This window comes from Ceratotherium simum, chromosome X (assembly GCF_057802395.1).
Source record: "Ceratotherium simum simum isolate JZ-2026a chromosome X, ASM5780239v1, whole genome shotgun sequence".
NCBI lineage: Eukaryota > Metazoa > Chordata > Mammalia > Perissodactyla > Rhinocerotidae > Ceratotherium > Ceratotherium simum.
In genome coordinates this window covers 20,952,199-20,977,193 of record NC_141940.1, presented here as the reverse complement: position 1 = coordinate 20,977,193, position 24,995 = coordinate 20,952,199, and the positions used below count along the sequence as shown (strand labels likewise).

Below are 24,995 nucleotides of genomic sequence, written 5' to 3'. Positions count from 1 at the left end.
CAAGGCTATTTTCCAATAAAAAGTAATCAAAATGAGTGAAATTAATTTTTCAGGAGGTAGAAACCTAATTTCTCACTGAGGTTTTTGAAGTGATAAAATGAAAAAAAAGTTCATCATTTTTAAACTGAATTTTAGTAGCAGAACTGTCCTTATGTGGAATGGTTTCAAAATCAAGGTAAGAGGGGAAAACAACAACAAGAAAATCTTTCCAAAGTCTTGCTTTTCAGAGGCTTGCAAAAGATCATTGGAAGGGCTAAAAGACACAGTAAAATGTACATTGTCAAAATTCTTTGAAGTCTAGCTGAGGAGATGCATTTTTTGGCAAAAAGATCTCTGATGTAATTTAAACGTTCTAATTAAACTACATGGTGACAGTAAAAGGGAGGTAAGCATTACTTCACACATTTTGTTAATAGGAAAGGTGAAATATTAATGTGACATTGCTTGCCACATAGGAAGACAATGGTAGCAGAAGTAATAGGAACATGGGGCTCTCAGTGCCAGAAGAGACTCCCTGTTCACAATTTGTGATTTCCAACCAGCAATAAGCTTTGCCCTAGGTAATTCTAAGGCATACAATTAAAAAACTATTGCACAATTTAAGTTGTAAGGAAAATGGCTGGCAGTCTGGCAAAACAGAAGAGGATAGCACCCTTACTCAGAAGTACTACTCCCTTACTATAATGAGAGCAGATGTTGATATCCTTTAAATTGTATGCTCACTGTAGTGGTGGTTACATAAAACTTCTAGATATTGAGCATCTATTACACAATGTTGTATTTGAACGCAATTACAGTTGGATGCACTTCTTTACTTTTTATACTTGGAATAATGTGCAGGTAAACTCATTCACATAAATGACTGTGAAAACAAAACAAAATAAAAGCAAATTGGTATTATGTGTCCAAAGCATTGATACTTAAAAACCTGTAACACCCCTGCTTCCACCCAAATCAACGGTAGGATTCCTGCTATTCCTTCTAAAAGGCTGTATTATTCAGCATTATATCAACCAGATACTTAATCACTAGCACTTTTTCATATCTAAGTAACTGAAGTTCTTCATAAAGACCCTGAGGCCCTGTCCAGATCTGAAAGTACCTTCTGAAGCATAAAGAAAATATTAGATTATGTTCAGAATAGTTTTATTGTTAAGTATTTTTCACTGAATGCTCATTCTTTGAAAACTGGTGATCCATTGCTATCTCTGTACTAACTAGAATATTTCATTAACCACAACACATAATCCCTTCCTCGGCTATGCCAGAGAATAGAATATCAAGAAGAATAAGAGGTTTGCTATTCTATTCGCTTGCAGGGAACCCTTTTACAAGTGAAGAGCTAAGGCTATGCTTCCAAAAAGCTCAGAAGACCAAAATGCCTTTACCTGTTGCATTCCTTGCAGGGCTTGTTGCAGGAGTTTCAGCTGCTGTTCCTTGTTTGGGTCATCTTCTCTGTGGGCTTTGCCTTGTTCTTGCTTGAGCAGTTCTACCTCGTTCCGATAGGCATCAAGCTGCCATCGGAGGCTGTCATTTTCTTCCTTCAGAGCTTCTGTCTGTGATACTAAGGCTAAACAATCAATATATAGTAGTAAAACCATATATCCAGATTCCTTTGTGGCTTACCTTAGTATCATAACAATTTGGTATTTTAAATTGACATGTATAAAAAGCCTCTTGATGAGAAACTTTAGGTCTAAGTTGGCCATGGCAGCAAGAGATGGACACAAAAGCACACAGACTCATTTTTGTGAATGAACACACGATTCCACCCCACGAAAGTCCTCATCATGTTTCATACTCTTTACCACAAATATAACTAAGATATTTTCAGGTAACATTGGTTACTTTTATTTGAAATGCAGCAAATGCTAAGAGCCCTGTAATAATAAAATGCAGGGCTAATTGTCTTGAACTGACGACTGTCCACACAATAATTTTGCTGACAGTTGTTTTAAAAAATATAGCCTCGACTGGTCCTATAGAGGCAAAGTAAATGTAAAAATTAAGACACAAAGACTTCTGGTTTCTGGCCTAGCATGTAAGGAGCTTAGAAGTTGCCCCTCTGTCCTAACATGTAAGGAGCTTAGAAGTTGCCCCTCTGTCCTAACAACAAGTAAAAAGCTGAACAAACTGAAAAATCAACAACTCTTCTTAGATCCATCAGAGAAGTGAAGTAACAGGGAAAACTGCTGCCCCCAAAATTGGAGAGACAAGAGAATACAGAGAATCACAACTTACCAGACAAGAAACCCATGAGCAGAAACCACCATAGGAACCAGTGCCAAGGTAGGAAAACCTAAACTGTAACTGGAAAAGTGCTGGAGGCTCAGTGTGGACAAGTCTGAGAGTTAAAAAGTCCAGGGGGACCCAGTCATAGTGAGGTCCCTACACTCTTGTGAGTTTTATATCCAGGAGCTCAACTAGGTCCTCACAGTGAATATTGGAGAAAAATCTCCTTGTGCTTTTAGCAGGGGGAGGGGAAAAGGAAGCATTTTGAAATATCCAGAGCATTCTGTTCTTCTTAACAAGGTCTGCCTTCAGAAGAAACTATTTTACCAGAACCTAACCTGCTGGGGTATTACCAGAGCCTAACCGACCTGGGGGAAGGAAATACCCAACTGTAGCCCCCTCTAGCCATGTTGGCCCACTTGAGGGGAGAAAAAAACTGAGAAATACTTGTGAAGTTCACAGTCCAGAGGTACAGGCTCACTAAAAGAGTGAGACCCAATTATAGGACTATAGAATTCTTCCCCTCCCCCGACACCTTACTACCACACCATTAAAGTCCTATTTCCTGGAGTTACTTTCACCTAGTACATCACTTCCAGATTTCAACAAATAAATTACAAGACATACTAAAAGGTAAAAAAGCACAGTTTGAGGAGACTGAACAGGGATCAGAACCAGAGTCAGATATAGCAGAAATGTTGGAATTATCAGACCAGGAATTTAAAACAACTACGATTAGTATGCTAAGGGCTTTAATGAAAAAAGTAGATAACATGCAAGAACAGATGGATAATGTAAGCAGAGACACGGAAATTCTAAGAAAGAATCAAATAGAAATGCTAGAGATAAAAACCACTGTAACAGAAATGAAAAATGCCTTTCATGAGCTTATTAATAGACTGGACATGAATGTGGAAAGAATCTCTGATCTTGAGGATATGACAATAGAAACTGCCTGAACTGAAAAGCAAAGAGAAAAAAGATTGAAAATAAAAAAACAAACAAAATAACCAAGAACTGTGGGCCAACTACAAAAGATGTAACATACATGTAATGAGAATATCAGAAGGGGAAGAAAGAGAGAAAGGAACAGAAGCAACATGTGAAACAATAATGACTGAAATTTTCCCTAAATTAATGTCAGACACCAAACCACAGATCCAAGAAGCTCAGAGAATATCAAACAGGATAAATGCCAAAAAAATAAGACCTGAACAGATACCTCACCAAAGATATACCAATGGCAAGTGAGCATCATCATATGCTATCATATGTCATATGTCATTTATTGTTGTTAGTGCTGTGGAGTCAATTCCAACTTATAGCGACTCTGTGTACAGCACAGCAGAACCCTGCTCTGTCTTTTTGAGCTATCCTCTCATCTTCTGCACTATATCAGACAATGCTCCACTGCTATTTGTATGGTTTTCACGGCCAATTTTTTTGGAAATGGGTGGCCAGTTCCTTCTTCCTAGTCTGTTTTAGTCTGAAAGCTCTGCTGAAATCTGTCCACTATGGGTGACCCTGATTGTATTTGAAATACTGGTGGCATAGCTTTCAGCATCACAGCAACATACAGCTGCCACAGTATGACAACCGATAGATGGGCGGTGTGTTTCCCTGACTGGGAAATGAACCCGGGCTGTGGTGGTGAGAGCACCAAATCTTAACCTCTAGAACACCACGGCTGTCTGCATCGTATGTCATTAGGAAACTTCAAATTAAAACAACATTATGATAACACTACATACCTATTAGAATTGCCAAAATCCAAAACAATGACAACGCCAAGTGCTGGTAAGGATGTGGAGCAAACAAGAATTCTCCTTCATTGCTGGTTGGAATGCAAAATGGTACAGCCACTTTGGAAGACAGTTTTGCAGTTTCTTATAAAACTAAACATACTCTTACCACACAATCCAGCAATCATGCTCCTTGGTATTTACCCAAGTGAATTTAAAACTTATGTCCCCACAAAAACATGAACACAGATTTTATAACAGCTTTATTCTTAATTGCTAAAACTTGGAAACAACTGCAATATCCTTCAGTAGGTGAATGGATAAATAAACTGTAGTACATCCAGACAATGGAATATTACTCAGCACTAAAAAGAAATGAGCTATCAAGCCATGAAAAGACCTGGAAGAAATGTAAATGCATGTTGGTAAGTGAAAGAAGCCAGTGTGAAAAGGCTACATACTGTGTGATTCCAACTAAATGACATTCTGGAAAAGGCAAAACTATGGAGTCAGTAAAAAGATTGGTGGTTGTCAGGGGTTGAATGGAGGGAGGGATGAATAGGCAGAGCACAGAGGATTTTTAGGGCAGTGAAGCTCTTCTGTATGATACTAGAGTGGTGGATACATACGTTTAAAAAATTTTTCCAAACCCATAGAATATACAACACCAAGAGTGAACTCTGAACTATGGACTTTGGGTGATAATGATGTATTCATTGATTGTAACAAATGTACTGCTGTGGTGCAAGATGTCAATAGTGGGGGAAGCTGTGTGGCGGGGGGACGGGGGTACTTGGAAACTCTGTACTTCCTGTTCAATTTTGTTGTGAACCTGAAACTGCTCTAAAATTTTTTTATTAATTAAAAAAAACTAGGGCCCATGAGGAAATCTATGTTAAATTTAATTATTTATGGCACATTTTTCAAGGTCAGAAATCATAAAAGCTATTTCAAAATATTTAATCAGAGGATTTTCATTCATTCAATAAACGTGTATTGAGTACCTTCCATGTTTCAGGCTTATGACTATGGTAAAAAATGAAATTCCACTAATCTCTATTGTTTACACTCCAAATTAATGGAACATTTGTAGTTTATTCCTTTTTTTGATTCCTAACAGAGCATAAAGCCCAGAAAAGAGACATTATCAAAATGGATCAAAATTACAAATCTGTATATTAAATATATAAGAATGTTAAAAGGCAATTTGACAAAGGTGTACGTTTTTTCAGCTACCTATGGGAAGGGACTTTGGGTAGAAGAAACTAAAAGAAAGTAATGGAAATAAAATCTTAGAGATTATTAGCTATAAACGGTGGAAGAAGAGTTTTCTAAAGGGAATTCAAAGACAAGATTCACCCCCTACCTAATGAATGGAAAGAAGTCATGCTTTACAAAGATGAAATATATAGAAGAAAACCATATTCCAAGGGTGAAAACACTACCTAGTCTTAAAAGGAAGCTGCCTCTAGGAAGTTGCTGGGTTTAATTCAATGCCTTAACCTGAGGGTTTTCCTAAAACAATCAAGTACTGATGTAGGCTGATGTGATCAGACTGTCTATCCAAAGCAGAGAATGGCAATGTAATAGGAAGGGCTCTGGTGAGAAATATTTTCTAGTAATGTTGAGACATGGTCTCAGTGTCCACATTTGCTTTCTGTGGACAGCTATGCAGTTATCCTGATATGGCAGTTTTAAACATTGCATTTTAGTTTAAAAAAATTACAAAAGACCTTTGCATGTCACATTCATTTTATGTTTGGTTTTATTACTGATTTTAATTCTTGCTGTAATCACACAGATTCGTGTCTTTGAAGAGAAAGCTGTTACACAGCGACTTGGATTCTCAGCATTCCAAATAATACCTATCCTTGCCATCTCTCCCAGGGGCTGGGATACTTGTCGTTGGACAGGCATTGTTTCCAATAATCACAACACTAAAAGAAGATGCTAAAAGTGAAGATGACCACATATAGAAAACCGTATAGAAAAAGAGACATTGACTATCTGTCAAACAGGGGAAGAAATATTTGATTTGCTTGCTGGGTCAGTACCAAGGATAGCATCTCGAGCTGGAGTTTGCCTGAACAGCACAGAGGTTACTCTGTAAATCAAGTGGCTGCTACAGATGGACAGTTGTTTATTTCTGCTTTGGTTTGCATGTTTGTCCTCTAGCAAGCCACATGGCTCAATACAAAATAGTGACATTTAATCTTCCTCTTTTTGTTTCTTCTTGTTCTGCAGGCCAGTAATTAGGCTCATGTCCTGCAAGTCATGTGGAGAAACATGGAAGAGAAAAGGGCAGAGATCTAGCAGAATTTGTTAGAGGCATATTCTTCAGTTTAAATATGAAAATATTTTCCCTCTGAGAAAACGAGGAGGAGAGACTGCTTCCCTCAAGGGAAAGGGCATGCTGCTGAGCAGAGAGAGATACCTGCAGCCAAGTGGGAGCAGATAATAATCTCTTCAGTTTGGACCTGTCAGTAAGCAAAACAAAATGGGATCTCCTATAGTGTTACTAGGGGACCTTACTGACAAAATGTATTTCCCACTCTCTGAAATGAGGGTTTTTGTCATTTTAATGAGGACACCAAGTCTTTACTTTCACAGCCTTAATATTAATTGGGCCCATTTCTAAAGTTGGAGTTCTTTGTACATTGCCAGAACGTTGAAAAGTTCAATATTACCTTTTAATAAAATGTTTGAGTAGATGAATCCATCAGTCCTGATACTAAAGAGCATAGTGCAGTGAATTTATTCATATCCTGCCATCATTAGTTCTCAGCTTCTCCTTTCTGACTATTTCCTATGTGGGAAAAATGTTTCTCTTTATGGGGATAGCTCCTCAGATCTGAAGGCTGCCAGTTCATCACGGCAATATGAAAGTACGAAGGCAGCTGTGAAGTCCTCCTTTTAGAGGAGCCACTCAGAGCAAAATCTCAGACATGTTTTTCTATAACAAAAGATCTAAAAGGATTTTGTGCCATTAAAACAGTTAATGCCTAGGCTTCTTCAATGGTACAAAGAAAAGAAAAAAATTTTAATGGAAGTAAATTCAGGGAGTTGGACACCCTTACAAAGCTGCATTATAAGAGATGCTAAAAAAAACATGTTACCAAATTATAGAAGGAAAAATGTGCAACATTCCTCTCAAGGTTCATAAAAAAGCTTGAGCTGGAGTGATTCACAAACAGAAAAAGCCAAAAAGAACAAAGAGCGGGAAGAAAGAGATGGAGATGGTATGAGTACGACCCACTGGGAGTGGTTGCAGGCCAGTTCAGGCAAATCTCAAGTGAGTTCCCTGACCTCACGATGCCTTGCTTTCCTTGCCTCTGCAGGTCATTACTCCAATCAGGCTTCTACCAGCATGGATGCACCTGGGACCTCATTGTTTCTCCTCTGAGATCTCTAAATTCCCTTCTCAAACACAATATCTTCATCTGTCAGTTACCTTACTGCCCCTCATCACTCTGAAACTTTGTTCTCTTTCCTTGCTGAGACCTTTAATCTCTTGGAGTGGTCAGCTTCACCCAGCCCATTAATTGCTTTCTGGCTAAACAGATTCCACTGAAAACTCCTCAGTACCCTGTATTCCTTCATCCTCCTGAAAACCTTTGACCAGACTTACCATGCCAATCCCTAATCATGGTCAGTTGACTCAACTTTCTCTGCTCCTTATCCTGGGCTGTAGAGGACTCTTAGAAGAAGTTGCACAGCTAGGCATTCCTGGTCAATACAGACTCATTTTGGTCCTTGCTGATGGATCTCTTGCCTCTCACTGATTTCTTCCTTCTATATTGCCCAGAACATTTATTCCAGATCTGCTCCTCTTTCCTCACGGTCTCATTTCCAAATCATTTCTCTAATCAATGGTTGACCAATCTCTTGCTATATGGAGAAGTGTGAGCTGCATATATACTTTTAGCTTCACCTTTCTTGTCTCAGAGGAAGAGAGTTCTCTCCTCTCTAAAGCAAACTCCACCTGAATTTGGATCACTTCCTATTCTTCCTCCCCCTATTCCACTTTCATAATTACCCATAAGTACTCTTTCATTTTCAAGCACCTTCAACTTCACCCTCTCCATGGCCTCCTTCCCTTCTATTGAACAACAAACAACAACTTAACTTTAACTTTGTTACCAATTCTAGTCACAATTTATAATGCCTGTATTTGCTTTTGCTCAGTTCCCAACTTCTTAGCCTGTGGTCTTTCTGCACTTTCTCTCCTTAATGTCATATGTTCTAGCCCCTACCTCTATCACTCTATTAAAATAGCTCTTGCTCAGCACTGTACTCAATTCCTTTCTTCTTTATAATATCTGATAATGTTGATTATTCCTACTTCTATAAATTCTTCTTGTGGGTTCTATAATCCAATGCTTTTCTAGTTTTCTCCCAGCATCTCAGAATGCTCTTTTTCTAACTCCTCTGAAAACTCCTCCTTCTTTCCTTCTCCCTTACTGTGGGTAACCACCAAAGTTCTGTATTCAGCCCTTTGCTCTTCTTTCTCTCACTTGTCTTTCACACTCGTTATTCATATCCTCCGGGCTTCAGCCAACACCTCTGTACTACCATCTTCTTTTCCTCCTACTTTCTTCAACCCTGATTTGAATACAAATACTTTACACCTATTTCCTAACTACCTTCTGTCTGAAACTGATCTCGTCATATTCTGCAAATCAGTCCCATCCATCAGTCTGTTTCTGTCATTTCTACTGTTATGGGTTGAATTTACCCCCCCACCCCCAAAAAAGAGATATGTTGAAGCCCTCAGAATGTGACCTTATTTGGAAATAGGATCTTTACAGAGGTAATCAAGTTAAAATGAGGTCATTAGGGTAGGCTTATAGACTTATATGACTGGTGTCCTTATAGAAAGGGGCAATTTGGACACAGAGACAGACACACACACAGAGAGAATGTCATGTGAGCACGAAGGTAGAGATTGGGGTGATGCATCGACAAACCAAAAAATGTCAAAGATTGCCAGCAAACTACTAGAAGCTAAGAGAGAGGCCTGGAACAGATTTTCCTTCAGTCCTCAGAAGGGACCAACCCTTGGGCCAGCCCCATGGCTTAGCGGATAAGTGCACGCACTCCGCTGCTGGCGGCCCGGGTTTGGATCCTGGGCGTGCACCGACGCACCGCTTCTCCGGCCATGCTGAGGCCGCGTCCCACATAACAGCAACTAGAAGGATGTGCAACTATGACATACAACTATCTACTGGGGCTTTAGGGGGAAAAGTAAAAAAAAAAAAAAAAAGAAGGGACCAACCCTGCTGACACCTTGATCTTAGACTTCTAGCCTCCAGAACTCTGAGACAATAAATTTCTGTTGTTTAAGCTACTCAGATCATGGTACTTTGTTATAGCAGCCCTAGTGAACTAATACAACCACAAACCCCCCAATCTCCCAGACTAGAAAACCTAGACTCATTCTGTGGTCTTTCTTTTTCTTCATCATCTATATCCAATCTGACACCAGAGACTTTAGTTATTCCTTTAAAATGACTCCTAGCGTCTTTAATCTCATACTCTCTGTTGCTTCCTTTTCTTCTACCATTTTTTTCTCAGTTCCTGATGTCTTCACTCTAGTCCAACCTTCATCATTTCATATCTAAATTCCTGTAAAAGTCTCATTTCATATCCTGCCATCATTAGTTCTCTCTTAATCCAAAATTTATTTCTCAAAATATATAATTCATGTTGCTTTTATCATACTAGTGCCATTGTTGAGACATGCTTATGGTGCCATATCGCTTACTATGATAAGTCTAAGCTTGGCATCCATGGTCCCCCATAATCTGGATCCATCTTGCCCACTCAGTCCTTTATCCCCCTATATACATCATCTTTGTTTCTCCCTCTTTGAACTCTGCTTTTTCTCCTCTCCCATCTCTGTATCAAGATGCTTTCTTACTTTCCCTGTTCTCATCCAAACCTGTTCGTTCATCTTTCAAAGCCCTGACCATTTTTCACCCACTGCGACTACTCTAGCCCACACTAATATCTCTTGCCCTAGCTGCATTCTAATCAGTACTTTCCAGGTTAGCACCAAGTAGTATTTATTATATTTTATGTGGATTTACATAGATTACATCTCTATTTCCATCAGCTTATAGGACATAGCACTTGTTAATTAATTGATCAAACTCCTAAAGTGGGAATAATGGGAGTTAGAGGGAGAGAAGGATAGGAGATTGGATATCAAGAGAGGAGAAAACTTTGACTGTAACAATGAATGAGAATTAGTCTAAGGCAATGTTTTCCAGATGTGCTACCTGGACCTCCAGCATGTAAATCATTTGGGATGCCTGATAAAATGCAGATTCCTGAACCCCATTACAGACCTACTGAATCAGCCTCTGCAGCCCAGAAATCTGACTTTTTAAAAGTAACCCAATGATTCTTATACATACCAAATCTGACAACCACTAGTTTAAGTGAAGAAAGCAGAAGATAGATACTGAAAGGGAACAGCTGTTTTTATGGTTACTGGGTATGTGTACTTTCCATCATGGCTAACAATAGAATAAAATAGTGTCATACTATCATGATTTACTTTGATGTGATTATCTTTCTTCAACACATTGCTTTGAGAACAGCAGTCATTTCTTCCGTGGCAAGAGTATTTCCAGCACTGCATCACAAATATGGGCTGGCTAGTATAGAGTTTCTTGAAGAATAGAAATTTTGTGGCACTCCAAGGAAAGGTAACAGACTGTTAGGCTAGGTTTGACTCTTACTTTTTCTTGGAAGTAAAATTTAACCAGAAACATGCTATAGGCTCCTGGACTTCAAGTTTGGTAGCATGGAGAGAGAAAAAAACAACTCTGAAATCTAGTTGCTTAAGCTTTTAATTGAAACCAAGCGATAACTAAAACATGTAACTGATTTAGATAAAAACTGAGGACCCACTCACTGACTCATACCGAGCAGGATTTTTGCAGTTGAGTACTACAGAAGCAAGATAACAAAATTAGATACGATCGAGGGGAAGAAAAATGCACAAAAGTCCTTGAATTAAAGTGAATTGAAACCTTCTGGGAGAAAAGCTATTTGGTAAGCTCCATTAAGTCTATTGTAGATAGCTTTATTTGACAAAGCAGCATCCTGGCATGTGGAACAGGAAAGAAAATAGCTATAAGATGATCTGTCAGGGAGTTTCCAGTCTCTAAACGAATAAGATTCTGTGCAGTAGCCAATACAGCTTTTAACTCAAAAGAGATACAGAAGCAAAATGCAATTATATAACCCTAGTAAGTGCACTCAATCTGAATCTCCCATACACCCCTCTCCTCCCTCAATAACTCCTCAAACTCAGCAATTTATCAAGTGGATGCTCAAACTTGTGGCTGCATTCATTTTAGGCTAACATGGATTAACATTATATATAATACTGCAGATACTGAAGTGGAGACAATCTTATAAGTCAAAGATTAATCAGCTATAAAGCATCCTGGCTAAGCACTTAAGTAATCTGAATACCTCAATTATTATTAAACTTTTTTGTTTATTTTGGCTATAAGTTTATAGTATGTATTTGCAGTAATTTGTTCACTGTTCTGAAAATGCTAACTATCCACTGATTACAAAGGGTTTATTCAATATATATGAAGGTTTATATGTTTAGGGATCTAACATATGACAAAACTAGAGGAAGTTCAGAAGTAACAGCTAACAAACGCCTTAAAAAAAAAGTCTGACTTGATGGTTTTCTTTCCTTAAGAGTTTCTGTTCATGGAGTGAAGATTCTAGGACCACTCAGGTGACTATAGAGCTGCTGACTTCAACATGCAAATACTGGAACCAGGAAATTCTGATTTGCATTATAATCAACTTGTTCTCTGTCTCTCTCTCACACACACACAGTACGGACAATATAAATTTTGATTTGCAACATAATCAATCTGTTTGCTGTCTCTGTCTCTCTCTCACACACACAGTAGGGATAGTATACTAGCATATCTCCAAAGTTTAGCACAGTGCGTGGCATGTAATAGTTATTAAATGAATGAATGAATTCATTTAACCATCACAAAATTCCTGTTAGATGGTTTTTATAATGTACATCTTATAAGTATGGAAGCCAAGCTTCAACGGGGAAGAAGTCCTTCCTATGTCAAGAAGGACAGAAGTTGAACTAGAACTCAGGTGTTCTAACTTTAGGTACAATGCTTTTGTCTACTATACCTTACTGACTCCTAAGATTGTCTGGAATGGTGTATCTGAAAACACTGGTCTTTTGGCTGATTTTTTTTTTCTTTTGTGAGGAAGATCAGCCCTGTGCTAACATCTGCCAATCCCCCTCTTTTTTTTGTTTTTTGCTGAGGAAGACTGGCCCTGGGCTAACATCTGTGCCCATCTTCCTCCACTTTATATGGGACACCACCACAGCATGGCTTGCCAAGCAGTGCGTTGGTGCGCACCTGGAATCCGAACCCGTGAACCCCGGGCCACTGCAGCAGAGCGCGCGCACTTTAACCACCTGCGCCACTGGGCCGGCCCCTAGGCTGATATTTCAATCTCCCCCATGGTAATCCCTCCTCCAAGTTTTTTTTTTAATGAAATTAAAGGGTAGTGTGTTCTCATACTGTTCAACAGGTTTGCCTTATGAATTCCACTGGGGACCCACACTGTGGCTTCTGTCTCACAGTGAGGTCCTGATTATACTAGGTAAGAGCAAAAGCCTTTACCCAGACAACTGTTTGTAGACTTCTGTTTGGTTCCCAATAAACTCCCAAATAACCACAATGGAAGGCAAGCAGATAGGGAGACTGTCATGTATTATAGATACTGCCTCTTAGTTTGTAGATTCTCTTTTAACTTTGTGATTTTTAAGAGAAACGTTCAATTTTCATGCAGATAAATTTATCAAAAGTATCTTTTTTGATTTCTTTCTAGGGAGACCTTCATTCCAAACTATATAGCCAACTCCTATACTTTCCATAATTTCTTTTGCTATATGTATCTTTTTTTTATATTTGAATTTTAAATCCATCTGTTATTAATTTTGGTGTAAGATATAAGTAATGTAGGGTCTAACTATTTTTCCTAAAAGTTTGGTTAGTTACCTATTTATGCATAAGCTCTCTTATGGTTTCTACTGTAAAACATATTATTAATAAATCCAAACCCAAAATAGAACAATGCTGCCTAAATGTCCAGCACTCCTAGGAAAAGAAAGTCCACTTTTAATTAGACACTGTGATGGAAGATGGAGGTAAATGAAGATGACAGAAAATCCTGTAGCCACATGGTTGATATTCAGCTAGTGTGTACTTATATGGCCTCAGCAATTGTTTCCAGCTGGTTCCAATCTGATGGGTTTGTGCCTATACCTTACTGGGTGTTAATAGTTTTAAATTATCATCCCTGCAAGTAGATATTTGTTAAATAAAACAAAACAGAATTAACTTTACCTGATTCCTCAGTTTCTTTTGTTTCTGTTGTTTCTTCTATTTCATCATCAGACATTTCCATTTCTTCTTCTCGCCTGATTCCCATTAATTCATCATTATGTATGTTGCGAATTTCCTAAGGTTTAAAAGTATGCTTTTTAGGTGGGAAAGCCTTGACAATGTTGTAGAAATGAGCAGAGTTAATGATAAGATAAAACAGTTTTTTTTTGACATATAACAAAACTTCAGAGTACTCTTAAGGTAAAGGCAAAGTAGCATGCTGAGGCTGAAACAGTCTCAATAGACAAAGCAGACTTTGTATACTCTGCCTTGCATAAAGCTTTCTTTCCATACCCAGAGATCTGGCAGTCAACGATTCTTGTATCTCTCCCATGTTAGAAAGTACTGTTGGCCACGAAAGACCTCTCACCTCTTACTCACATGAATTTTTGGACTTTTAAGAGTTCTGCCATTTTCACCTTCCCATGTCAAATTCTTTGATTTTACTGCTTTCCATTCTCTTCCCTTACAGTCTTACTCAACAGAACTCTTAACCAAACTTTTGCAGGTTTAGAAGTTACAGCAAAAATGAACTATCAGGAGAGAACTTCTACCAGATCAACCCTTCCAAGGATAATAACTATCGTCCCTGAGCAAAATACAAAAGCAAACCAAACCAAACCAAACCCCTAACTACTTGATGGCATTGGAGAGTGAACAAAAGCAGGCATATTCTGAAGAGGAGCTGACACTTGGAAGGAGGGTATGGGTCTCCCAGTTTTTTAAGGGCCTTTTAGTCTGAGAGTAGACCACAGCACCTCACAGGGTGGCTAAATTTTTAATATAAAACTCACAGTCCTTATAACCTAAATAAATCAAGGTGAGAGTTCACGGCAATCACAGCCACTGGAAAGTGAGGAGGGGATCCCAGAAAGGAGGCAGCCAAAGAGAGAGAGATCCAAATTCCATGTATAAGATCTGCTCAAATTTCTGTATGACCCCTGAGCCACGAAAGCACAGGGCATATTCCAAACAACATAGCTAAGTCTAAAAGAACTGAACTGAGATTTGAGCTGCCATCTAAGGGAGAGAGTTTCCAGCTTAAATCCAATGAAGTAAATTGATCACTGAGACAAAAGAAAACAAAGTCAACATTCTTTGGAAGAACATAACAGAACCCAGAGTCTTAAAAGCAAAATATTCACAATATGCAGGTAAAGCTCCAAATCACTTGACATAAAAAGAACTAGGATGAGATGACCCATTTTCAAGAGAAAAGACCATCAACAGAGACCAAACTTGAAATGAACTAGATATGACAATTAGCAGACAAGGAGCTAAAGCAACTATCTCAATGATGTAAAGGAAATATGCTCATAATGAATGAAAAGATAGGAAATCTTAGCAGAGAAATAGAAAGTTTTAAAAAGAACCAAATGGAAATTCTAAAACTGAAAAATACGATATCTGAAATAAAAGTAATTATATGATCCTAACAGTAGATTAGAGATGCCAGAATAAAGAGAGAACTTAGAGAACAATACAAATTTATCCAATCTGAAGAACAGAGAGAAACTAACTGGAATCACAGAAAGAGAGGAGAGATTAAATGATTCAAAATATTTGAAAAAAAAAATAGTTGAAGATTTCTCAAATTTGATGAAATACATTAGCCTATATATTCAAAGAGCTCAGTGAATCCAGAGCAGGACATGTGTGAAAAAAAGTATGTCTAGGAACACCGTAGTCAATGTCTAGGAACACCGTAGTCAAACTGCTGAACTAAACATAAAGAGAAACACTTTAACTCTTTAGTTAACTAAACTTACTGTGGTAATCACTTCACAATATATGTAAGTCAAATCATTATGCTGTATACCTTAAACTTATACAGTGCTGTATGTCAATTATATCTCAATAAAACTGGGAAAAAAAGAGAAACTCTTAAAAGCAGCCAGAAAAAAACACATTATATACAAAGGAACAACAATTTGAATACTTTGATTTCTTTCAGAAACAATGAAGGCCAGAAGTCAGGGGAACAATATCTTTAAAGCGCAAGAAAAAAATATCTGTTCATTCAGAATTCTATATTCAGAGAAAAAATCTTTCAAGAATGAAGATGAGATATATATATTTTCAGACAAATATAAATGTAAGAATTTGTCACCCAAAGGCTTGCACTGGAAGAAATGTTGAAGCAAGTTCTTCAGGCTGAAGGCAAGTGCTACCAGATGTAAACACAGATCTTCAAAAGGCATGAAGAACATCGGAAATGATTGCGATCACACTGAAAAAGTCACTTTGAAAAAAAAGGAGGGGCCGGCCCAGTGGTGTAGTGGTTAAGTTTGCACGCTCCACTTTGGCGGCCCAGGGTTTGCCGGTTTGGATCCTGGGCGAGGACCTATGCACCGCTCAATAGCCATGCTGAGGTGGCTGCCCACATGGAGCAACTAGAAGGATATACAACTATGACATACAACTATCTGCTGGGGCTTTGGGGAGAAAAAAGGAAAAAAGGAGGAAGATTGTCAACAGATGTTAGCTCAGGGCCAAGCTTCCTCACACACACAAAAAAAGGAAGCATGAGAACTGTGCATTCTGGAGTAGCTTGCAATCATTTAGAGGCCACTTGTTGCCTGTCAGAGGCTCCTCAGCACTGAATTGAGAAATTCTTGCCTAGGCTAGCCCTGATTGGGCTGTAATACAGAAAATATCCAAAGCTATCTGGTAAAAATTGTCTCCATTTAGGGGGATTATAAATATTTCAAATGGATTTCTTAACAATTAATGCTATAGTTAATCACTATCTCAACTAATATCCTCCTTTTTTATTCCTTTTATTAGGAAAAATAATGATTTCTATATCAAATTAAGTTTTCACTAAAGACAAATAAAAGTAGCTTTAAAAAAGTGAGCTATTCCATGTTATCACTGATAGTTAAGAAGTAATAGAAAATAGAAATACTAACATAGTATCTCTCATGTGCTGCAGGGGCATTACTTAAAATAGAAAAAAATAATGACTTGCTTGAGAACTTTAAAGGGCTGTGTCAAGAGAGAGATTTGTGATGTCTTATTCAAACTCATTGCACAGAGAATAAAGGAATTGCTCATTTCTAAGAATTCATTCTATCTCAGCAGTCTGGGTTTCAGTTATCATCAAAGAGCTGTTACTGGAAAGGTGATTATAATGAGCTCTGACAAATTCAAATGTTGTACAACTTACTGCATCAGGAAAAGTCACGGCTCTCCTAGTTGCCTAACAAAAATGTAGACTGTCAGAAGGTAGAAGTAGAGACCAATTCTCAATTTACGAACATGTCATCTAACTCTGGGAAAGTTACTGTATTTCTCAGGAGAGTAAATTGTGTTCCTTCTACGGAAATGTCCCAGGGCAGGAAGATTTCACGAGAGCTAAGACATGCCCTGTAGCGGCTCAGCATCCACAAAGCATCTTTCTGCTTCTAGCTGGGCAAGAAAGCATAATCTCTTCTTAGAAGTATAAAAAGTTCAATAACTAAGTGACACAGCTTATCGAGAGGTCTTTCACATCTTCAAAGAATCCCTAGAAATATAACAGAACTATGGGCAAATTTTACCTCAATGACTCAAAACACTTCAGGAACAAGAGTTACAAGTTCCTTTAGCTGATAAAAGAAATGAGGGTAAGAAAAACTAAGGGGAAGCTTGCTCTAAGTTATTCAGTCAGGCAGGCAAAGTGGCAGAGCTTAGAGCCCTCTAACTACTAGACAATCCTTCTTAGCTACAAAGAAACTAAGGCCTGTATCATGACTCTTCTACAAATATCCAATACTAAGTCACACGAATGGGATAAAAGGCAAAAAGGACATCAGAGGCTATGGGGTTCCATACTACAACTTATGGAGCATTTAGTAAATGACAGTACCTCTCAGTAAAGCAGGTGAGATTTTAATTCTTTGAAAACCTTACCATTAAAGTACTTGATATCTAAGATATTTAAGATACCTGTTTTCTGTATTCTCTGGCAAATCAAAAAAGCTCTACTTCGGGAAGCCAAGCCTAACACACATCTTCAGAGTGAGGGCTAAAAGGTGGCATTTACCTAAGGAAGGCATTCTATCTAGCTTGGACATAGGTGCAGGCAGGAGGAGAACTCTGAGCCACTGAAGTGCAGGCAGCAAGGGAAGTAGCTGCCTCCCAGATTTGCCCCTCTTCCCATCTTGACATTTGGATCCAGTGCCAAAACCAAAAGATTGGCAATGGCATGCAAAAACATTTTCCAGAAATTTTCATTTGTAAATCTCTACCTGAAATTGACTGGGTCACATCACCGACAGACTACATCGAGAAAGGTAAGATAGCTCTCCTAAAGTTTCTATACCACTCTCTTGCCCACAGTAGACCTGTGATATTTTTCATTTAAACAAAGAACTGTTAGTGATTTCTGAAAATGCATTATAATGACTTCGAGTCTGTTCTAATGGTAACTTTTTCTGAAGCTTAGAAATTCACACACTACTTCACAATGGAGGAAAAAGCACTTTCAACATAGAATAAAGAAACCCTAGACAGAGGAAAATGCACAAAAAGAATCACCTTTGTACCAGCTGACATTTTTGATTTATCATAAAGTAAGCAAATCATAAATCATTGCACATTATCTAACTATATAGTTTCACAAAAATTTATGTGGACTTAAATTCATCATACCTATGCTTTATGATAGGAACATGATTATCAGAAAAACAAAATTCCTTATTAATTGTGTAACAAAATTGTACGTACCCTGACTTTCAACATTAACAGGATACTTGGCGGGAAAAGGGTCAGATGAAGGAATGGAAAGAAGCAGAGGATAGGGAGATAGCTTCTACACTTATGTAGAAATTTGACTCTGAGATATCAGTACAATGAAGCAAAGCACAAACACAGGTTCTTAATCAATGTCTATTGTGTGACACATAATGGAAATACAAATTAGGTTGATCCAAATTGTGTTAGTATGTGTTTTGATGGCTGAAAGCCAATAGCTAGTGTTAGTGCAAATGGGTCCTAAAACAAGGGTATGCAGATGACATCAACATCTATCTGCAAACAGTTCTTCAGAGTTTGGAATGGTAGGTCTGGAAATCTAGAGAGAAAGTTATTTTAGCAATCACAGTATTTCATTTTATGGGAATACTAGTAATCACCAAGTCCCTTTTATTCTGGCCCAGTGGTATGAAACCTCATATCAGGGAGGATGCATAGGGAGTATCTTCTAGTGTCTACTGCTATGGTTTTAGTTTCTATATATCATCCAAGGTTTAGCTTCTAATCTAGGCCAGCTTCTCAATGAGGGAAACACACAGGTTTTAAATGATTCTGTAGAAAAAGAGTTTCCACAACACATAGAACTGTCAGTAAAGTCACTGTAGACACTAACTTTCAGTAAGGGGAGGGACTTCAGCCTTCTCTTCTCTTTCCAATCGTATCACCAGGAGCCTCACACACATATAAATCAGGAAAGTAAACCAACGAAAAGCACTCACTAGCAAACTAGTCTGCCTGGCATATGCTACCAAAGGGATTGCCTGAGCTCCCTGAAGGCAGGGACTTTTTCTTCTTACTCCATAACCTCTCTCTCACCAGAGTAAGACAGTGTTGGCTGCTGGTAGGAGGATGACAATGAGACAAGGAACAGGTACTTTGTGACATGAAGAGGTCACCAGCTGGCTTATTCCCAGAGGTAACTGGTAAAAAGGGTTCAATGTCAGAAACTTTCACCTTGATGAAACCCCTGACTTAGGAGTTCTAGCTTTGATGCCTAGGTCAAGAAAAAGCCATTCTAGTTAAGTCATTGAAATGCTCTGATTCTCAGTGGGGTGCTAAGAGGTAGCCCCAATTTAAGAGGACAGTTTTGTCATTTTCTACAGGATACCTCCTTTTAGTCCTCAGAGTTGCCTGTTATCAAGTGAAAGTATGCACAGATTTAAAAAAAGCCACAATTTAAAGAGTCACCAATATAAAGTAGAAGAGGTCTTGTAGGTTTAGGGAATGCAATGCCAGAGGAAGGTCATGAGCTATGTTCCACTCTCAGTAGTTTTCTTTGTCAAGATTGAGGTATTCAAGGTGGACTTTAATTTAGTCCAATCTAACAGGCAGGAAGCATTTTTTTGGGATTCTACAAAGAATACAAGGCACGTCATGAAACATGTAGCTCTTGGCAAGTCACGCTGGCTGTGTATTTTATCCTCATTACTCTGCCAAGGAAGCTCTGATACAATATTAGGTGATGGGGCGTATAGCTTCAGTTCTCTACAGGCCCAGAGAAATGTATAGCTCACTGGCATAGCTATCTTTACTGAGAAGGTAATTAAACTCAAGTATATACCCACGAGATAGGTAGGCTTGATATAACAACAGAGAGCCTTGATGAATAATATTAATGGAGACTATTTTATCGCAAAGCCGTTTATAAAAGGGTTGTAGCTTAGGCAAGTCAGTGCTCTTTTCCTTCTACGAAAAGGCAATATTGTACTGGCAGGGCTTTTCATAATGGGCAGAGCAGGGCAGGGCAGTTCAGACAGTTTCTTCTACTGTCTCAAAGGGAAACATGTGTACATGTATTGAAGGGAAGGTGGAGATTGCTTTTCTACAATTGTAAGACATACTGGGCATTTTTCTCTCAACCTTTGTTCTTCTGAACTATTCAAACTAACGAGTTTGGATTTTTTTTTTTTTTTTTTTTTTGCCGAGGGAGATTTGCCCTAACCTAACATCTGATGCCAACCTTCCTCTTTTTGTATGTGAGCCACCACCACAGCATGGCCACTGATAGACGAGTGGTGTAGGTCTGCACCTGGGAACCAAACCCAGGCCACTGAAGCGAAGCATGCCGAACTTAACCACTAGGCCACTGGGGTTGGCCTGTGGATATTTTTAATTTAGGGTATTAAACCCCACTCCTCCCCTTGATCACTTTTGTTACCATTCTAGCTCCCTGAGGGCAAGACCATCTCATCCTGCATTGCCTGTCATAATGCCTGTGACACAGAATGTGCTCACTAAACGGTTGAATTGAAATGTTGAATTTTGTTTGTTGAGGCTCAAAAACATGAGGTAGCCCTAGGATTCTAAAATCATTTTGTGCTACAGTAAGACAACAGCTCTCTTTTTGTTCCCAATTCTTTTTTTAAAAATAATTAAAAACATTACTGGCTTTTTATGATTCTACCCATCCATTGGCTGGCGTCTTCAGGGATTTCTCCCCAGTGAGTCCCAGTTCCTTTTGCTGTCTCAGAATTGATGGCTCAGAGACTATCAGTTTTATGTATAGGGTTTGGCTCTAAATGCTCTTCATGGTTTTCAAATTGTTGCTACACAAACTATGTCATGTATTCTCATGAAGGACAGAAAGAACAGATGATTATCTTCATTTTATAGGTCAGGAAACTGAGGTTCACAAAGGTTAAATGACTCGCTCAAGACGACAAGGCAATTTGTACCAGAGCTCAGAATGAGGAGAAGAATTTCTAGTCCTGAATTGACCACTTGCTAGCTGTGTAATTTTGTGTACATCACTTAACATTTCTGTGTCTCAGTTTCCTTACATGCGAAACATGGATATTATACCTACTCATTATCCCTTACGGAGTTGTTAATGATACATTGAAATAATACTATTTATCATTTATATAGCCTTTACATTTTGTAAACTGTCTACATATCTCTTATCTCATTTAATTCTGTAAGACTGGTTTCATTATTATCTCCAAATTACAAGTGAAGAAATAGAGACTGAGAAAGACTGAGTAACTTGCTGAAAATCACACAGCTACAATGTGTCAGAGCTGAGATTTGGATTCATGTCTGACTCCAAGTCCAGTGTTCTTTCCACTACACCACATCTATTGCAAGGCTCACATAGGTAAGATAACGGATGTGAAAGTGCTTTATAAAATGTAAGTGCCTTACAAATGCTATTTAAATATTAAGGAATATGACAACCTGCATTGATAGATACAAGATTGCTACCAGACTGGCAAAGAGGACTCAGAAATGAAGTTGAAAAAGTTGCTGCATATATACATCGAAAATGTCAGGGCTGGGTAAGGAAGCTGCCCATAGGAACAGAAGAACTTGAGGCATATGTAATACCATTCCAAAGGCAGATCAGTGAAAACAAACCTCCCATTTTGGTTTTTAATCTCGGATTCAAAATAGCAACCTAATCACATCAGACATATTCTAGTGTTACTCTAAAAATGTCACTTGAGCATAAGCAGAGAGGTGTGTGGCAACCTTAATCTGAAATCAGAGCCCTCTGTTACCTTTCAAGCTGCCACCCATAAAGATGGCTGAGTGGGTTTGATAAAAGAAGCTCAGAAATGTCAATGCTCCAATATAACACCAGGAAACTTCCAGCTTCAACTGTCAAGACACTCTAATAAATGTAAGACATCCCTAATATTACTAACACTAGATGCACAGGTCAGTAATTATTGTTGTATTCAGGACTAGCTAGCTTAGAGAAGTAAACTTATAATCATGACAGCTACATTTTACTACTATAGTTTACATCCAGCAGAATGCACTAAAGACAACACGTGCACATTATTACCCTTTTGGCAGCAGGTGGTCTGGACACAGTGACAGGCTATAGAACATGTCTTAGTGTTTCATTAGGGCCTTGTTGTGACCATAGGAGCTTGGCACTATTTAATTCTGACTAAACTCCAAATCAATAACTTGTTAAAGAAAGAAACTGTCCCCTTGAGGGGCTACCAGAGTAAAAAGTTACCAACCTCAGCTTGTTTGCACCAAACGCTGATGTTTTTACGCTGGGCTTTTGTGAAGTGGTCCCATGCCTTTTGTTTGGAGGCGGAATGGTACACAGCTACTATCTGCTCAACTGCAGCGTCAGATCAGCAGTTGAATCAGGCCAGAGTATCATCCAGGGATGGCAAAAGAGAGGAGAAAAGAAATAAGAGAAGCATCAGGCTTGTTGTATCTTCTTGTTATGACACTACTAGGCTGTAGTTGTGTTTGGAAAAGGCTATGTGTGTTGGAATACTGTGACTTTAAAGGAGACTCCAAGGCAGAGACATCAATATACAGAAAGAAAAAAGGGAACTCCAGAAGGTTTGGGGTGAAATTGTAACTAAAGTTCTAACATAGGCAGTCTGTATTCATTCAGGCAGGAGAGGCAAGAGTTGTGGTGAATGTGATTTAGTACTACCAACCCTGCACAGCATGGCAGCAAGCAGCGAACTATACCAGCTCCTTTCGACCACTGGCTTCTTTCATAAACTAGCCCTCCAAAATGAGTCTGGATGCTTTACTTCAACACAATCCATTCTTTTACTATTCTGAGGTATGTTTAACCAGAAGCGTCAAATCAAAACCAAAGATGGATGGAATCTATTTTAAGTCTCCCTAAATAGGCTCGTTGACTGGAGAAATATAAGTTTTACGGAAGAATACTGTGTAAGTGCAGTCCTAGAGGTATTTTTCAGGGTCTCTTAAAATGTCAAATGGGGAAATGTGTACAAATATTCTGGGGCTTTATCCTAACCAGCTCAAGAGAAGGGAAGCTTAGACATGACTTTTTTGGGAAAAGAAAAGAAGGACAAGAGCCTCTGCCTGGCTGGGTGTTCACAGTAAGAAAATCCAGAGGTGTTATTTCTTTCCTTACAGCCCTGTTTGTACCCTGTATACTAATGATTTAAGGATTTATTTTTCCATGATGCTTGCTGCTCTCTTTTTCTATTTATTCCGAAGTCCTAAAAACATGTGCTTTCTCCTCCTGGATTCTATGCCCATATATACTTTCAAAATAAAAATGAAATAACTCCTCCTTAATCCAAATTATGTATGAGTCAAGTATGGGAAGTCAAGTATGAGAAGAGTGGGCCATAATTGTTTAAAAGCAAAATCATAAAACTGTATCCTTATTCTTAGAGTGAATACAGTTCCTTACTCAAAAGATATGAGTGCATAGTTTTATAATATGGTGAACAAAAACATTACTTGAGAATTTTTCTGACCTGTCTCATTTAAGAGACCTTGGATTGGTTTGGAGTGGTACTTCTTTTTGAAAATGGCCATTTCAGTGGCTTCCCAACCCGTTCCAGCATCTGTGACATCCAGCAAATGAAATGTAGAAGAAAGGAAACTAAAAACAAAAGGTAGAAGCAGCAAATCTGGCTTTTATTCAATCCCCTTGGGAAATATAATTACATTTATTACTAAAATGGAGTACCTAAAAAGCATGTTACATGATAATAATGATGCAAATCTGAAGCAAAGAATCTTACAAATGCTGATGCTACATTCTAACTTCAGCAATGAAATCCTGAACTTTCCACTGAGGCCTGGGGTTGCTTGTAACTTACTTTGAGAACAAGCACAAGTAAAGGCACAGGATTGTGGCCTAAGTGTCAGTGTTTCTAAGGAGTGAAGTAGATATACCAGAGAAAATAAACATAGGAGGTGCCACATGTATCCCATGAAACTGGAGCTCAGGCATTTGGCAATATAAGGAGAGCACAAGGCAGTGAAGAAGGGAGCCTTGCCCCTTGACACAGGATGGTTTTGTAGGCCTGGCTCCTGTGTAGAGAAAGTGGTCACTAAGTGAAGTGTCCTCTCACCCTTCCAGCAGAACTCTGACTTCCACTCACATTGAATGAGAATTCCAGAAAGGGCCTGCTTGAACTTCTCCTTTGCTTCTTCCATGTCTTTCTCATGGGCAGCTTTCTCGTTCACCAGGCGGCGGACGTGGCTGTTAGCCGACTGGATCATGGAGTAGAAGTTGTTGGCGCTGCGACGGTTCACCTCTCCTCGCTCAATCCAGGTGAGTAATGTCTGCACGGCTTCTGAGAATTTGGAATCATCTGAAAATAGAGAATTTATTTTTAGAATCATCAAAAGTAACCAAATCTCAATCTATTTTCCCAAGATGCTGGCAAGGAGGCCACCATGCCTTTTTGGCAGTGGTTGTTAAATAAACTACTGAGGATGAAGAGCCATGCATGCACACATGTGTATACAGAGGCAGCAGGCAGACAGACAGACAGACTGAAAGAATGGAAGACTTGAAAAGTAGTCAGATTGGTTGTAGTCTATGAAGAATTTTCAGAAAGAGAATTATTTCTTCTTTCCTTAAAAAAGTTTTCTTTACTGATATAGTTCACCTCTCGCAAATTTCTTAACCTTTCTGATTGTGTGTGCCTGTGCATATGGGTAACTTATGAATTAGCAGTGAGAGAACTTCAGAATTCTGCAATCCTATTTTTTAATAAGGAAAAGTAAACTTGAGTCTTGAGTTTAACTTGAATTTGACAATAACTTTATCCTGGATCCATGGAATTATAGTGTTGGAAGGAGCCTTAAGAAAGAGTTAAGGGCCGGCCCCGTGGCTTAGCGGTTAAGTGCACTCGCTCCACTACTGGCAGCCCGGGGTCGGATCCCGGGCGTGCACCGACGTACCGCTTCTCCGGCCATGCTGAGGCCGCGTCCCACATACAGCAACTAGAAGGATGTGCAACTATGACATACAACTATCTACTGGGGCTTTGGGGAAAATAAAAAAAGGAGGAGGATTGGCAATAGATGTTAGCTCAGAGCCAGTCTTCCTCAGCAAAAAGAGGAGGAT

General features: G+C 38.7%; 1 protein-coding gene across 6 annotated transcripts in view; it reads right to left on the bottom strand.

Moving 5' to 3' along the window:
* ENOX2 (ecto-NOX disulfide-thiol exchanger 2) overlaps positions 1 to 24,995 on the bottom strand; it is a 255,383-nt gene that overhangs the window by 11,176 nt on the left and 219,212 nt on the right. For all 6 annotated transcript variants that reach the window (XM_014792792.2, XM_087426954.1, XM_014792787.2 and 3 more), the window contains 4 exons: positions 24,022 to 24,234; positions 22,147 to 22,253; positions 13,397 to 13,511; positions 1,389 to 1,570 (listed from right to left, as the gene is read on the bottom strand). In XM_014792792.2, coding sequence (XP_014648278.1) covers positions 1,389 to 1,570; positions 13,397 to 13,511; positions 22,147 to 22,253; positions 24,022 to 24,234 — 617 coding nt within the window. The remainder of the gene's footprint in view (positions 1 to 1,388; positions 1,571 to 13,396; positions 13,512 to 22,146; positions 22,254 to 24,021; positions 24,235 to 24,995) is intronic.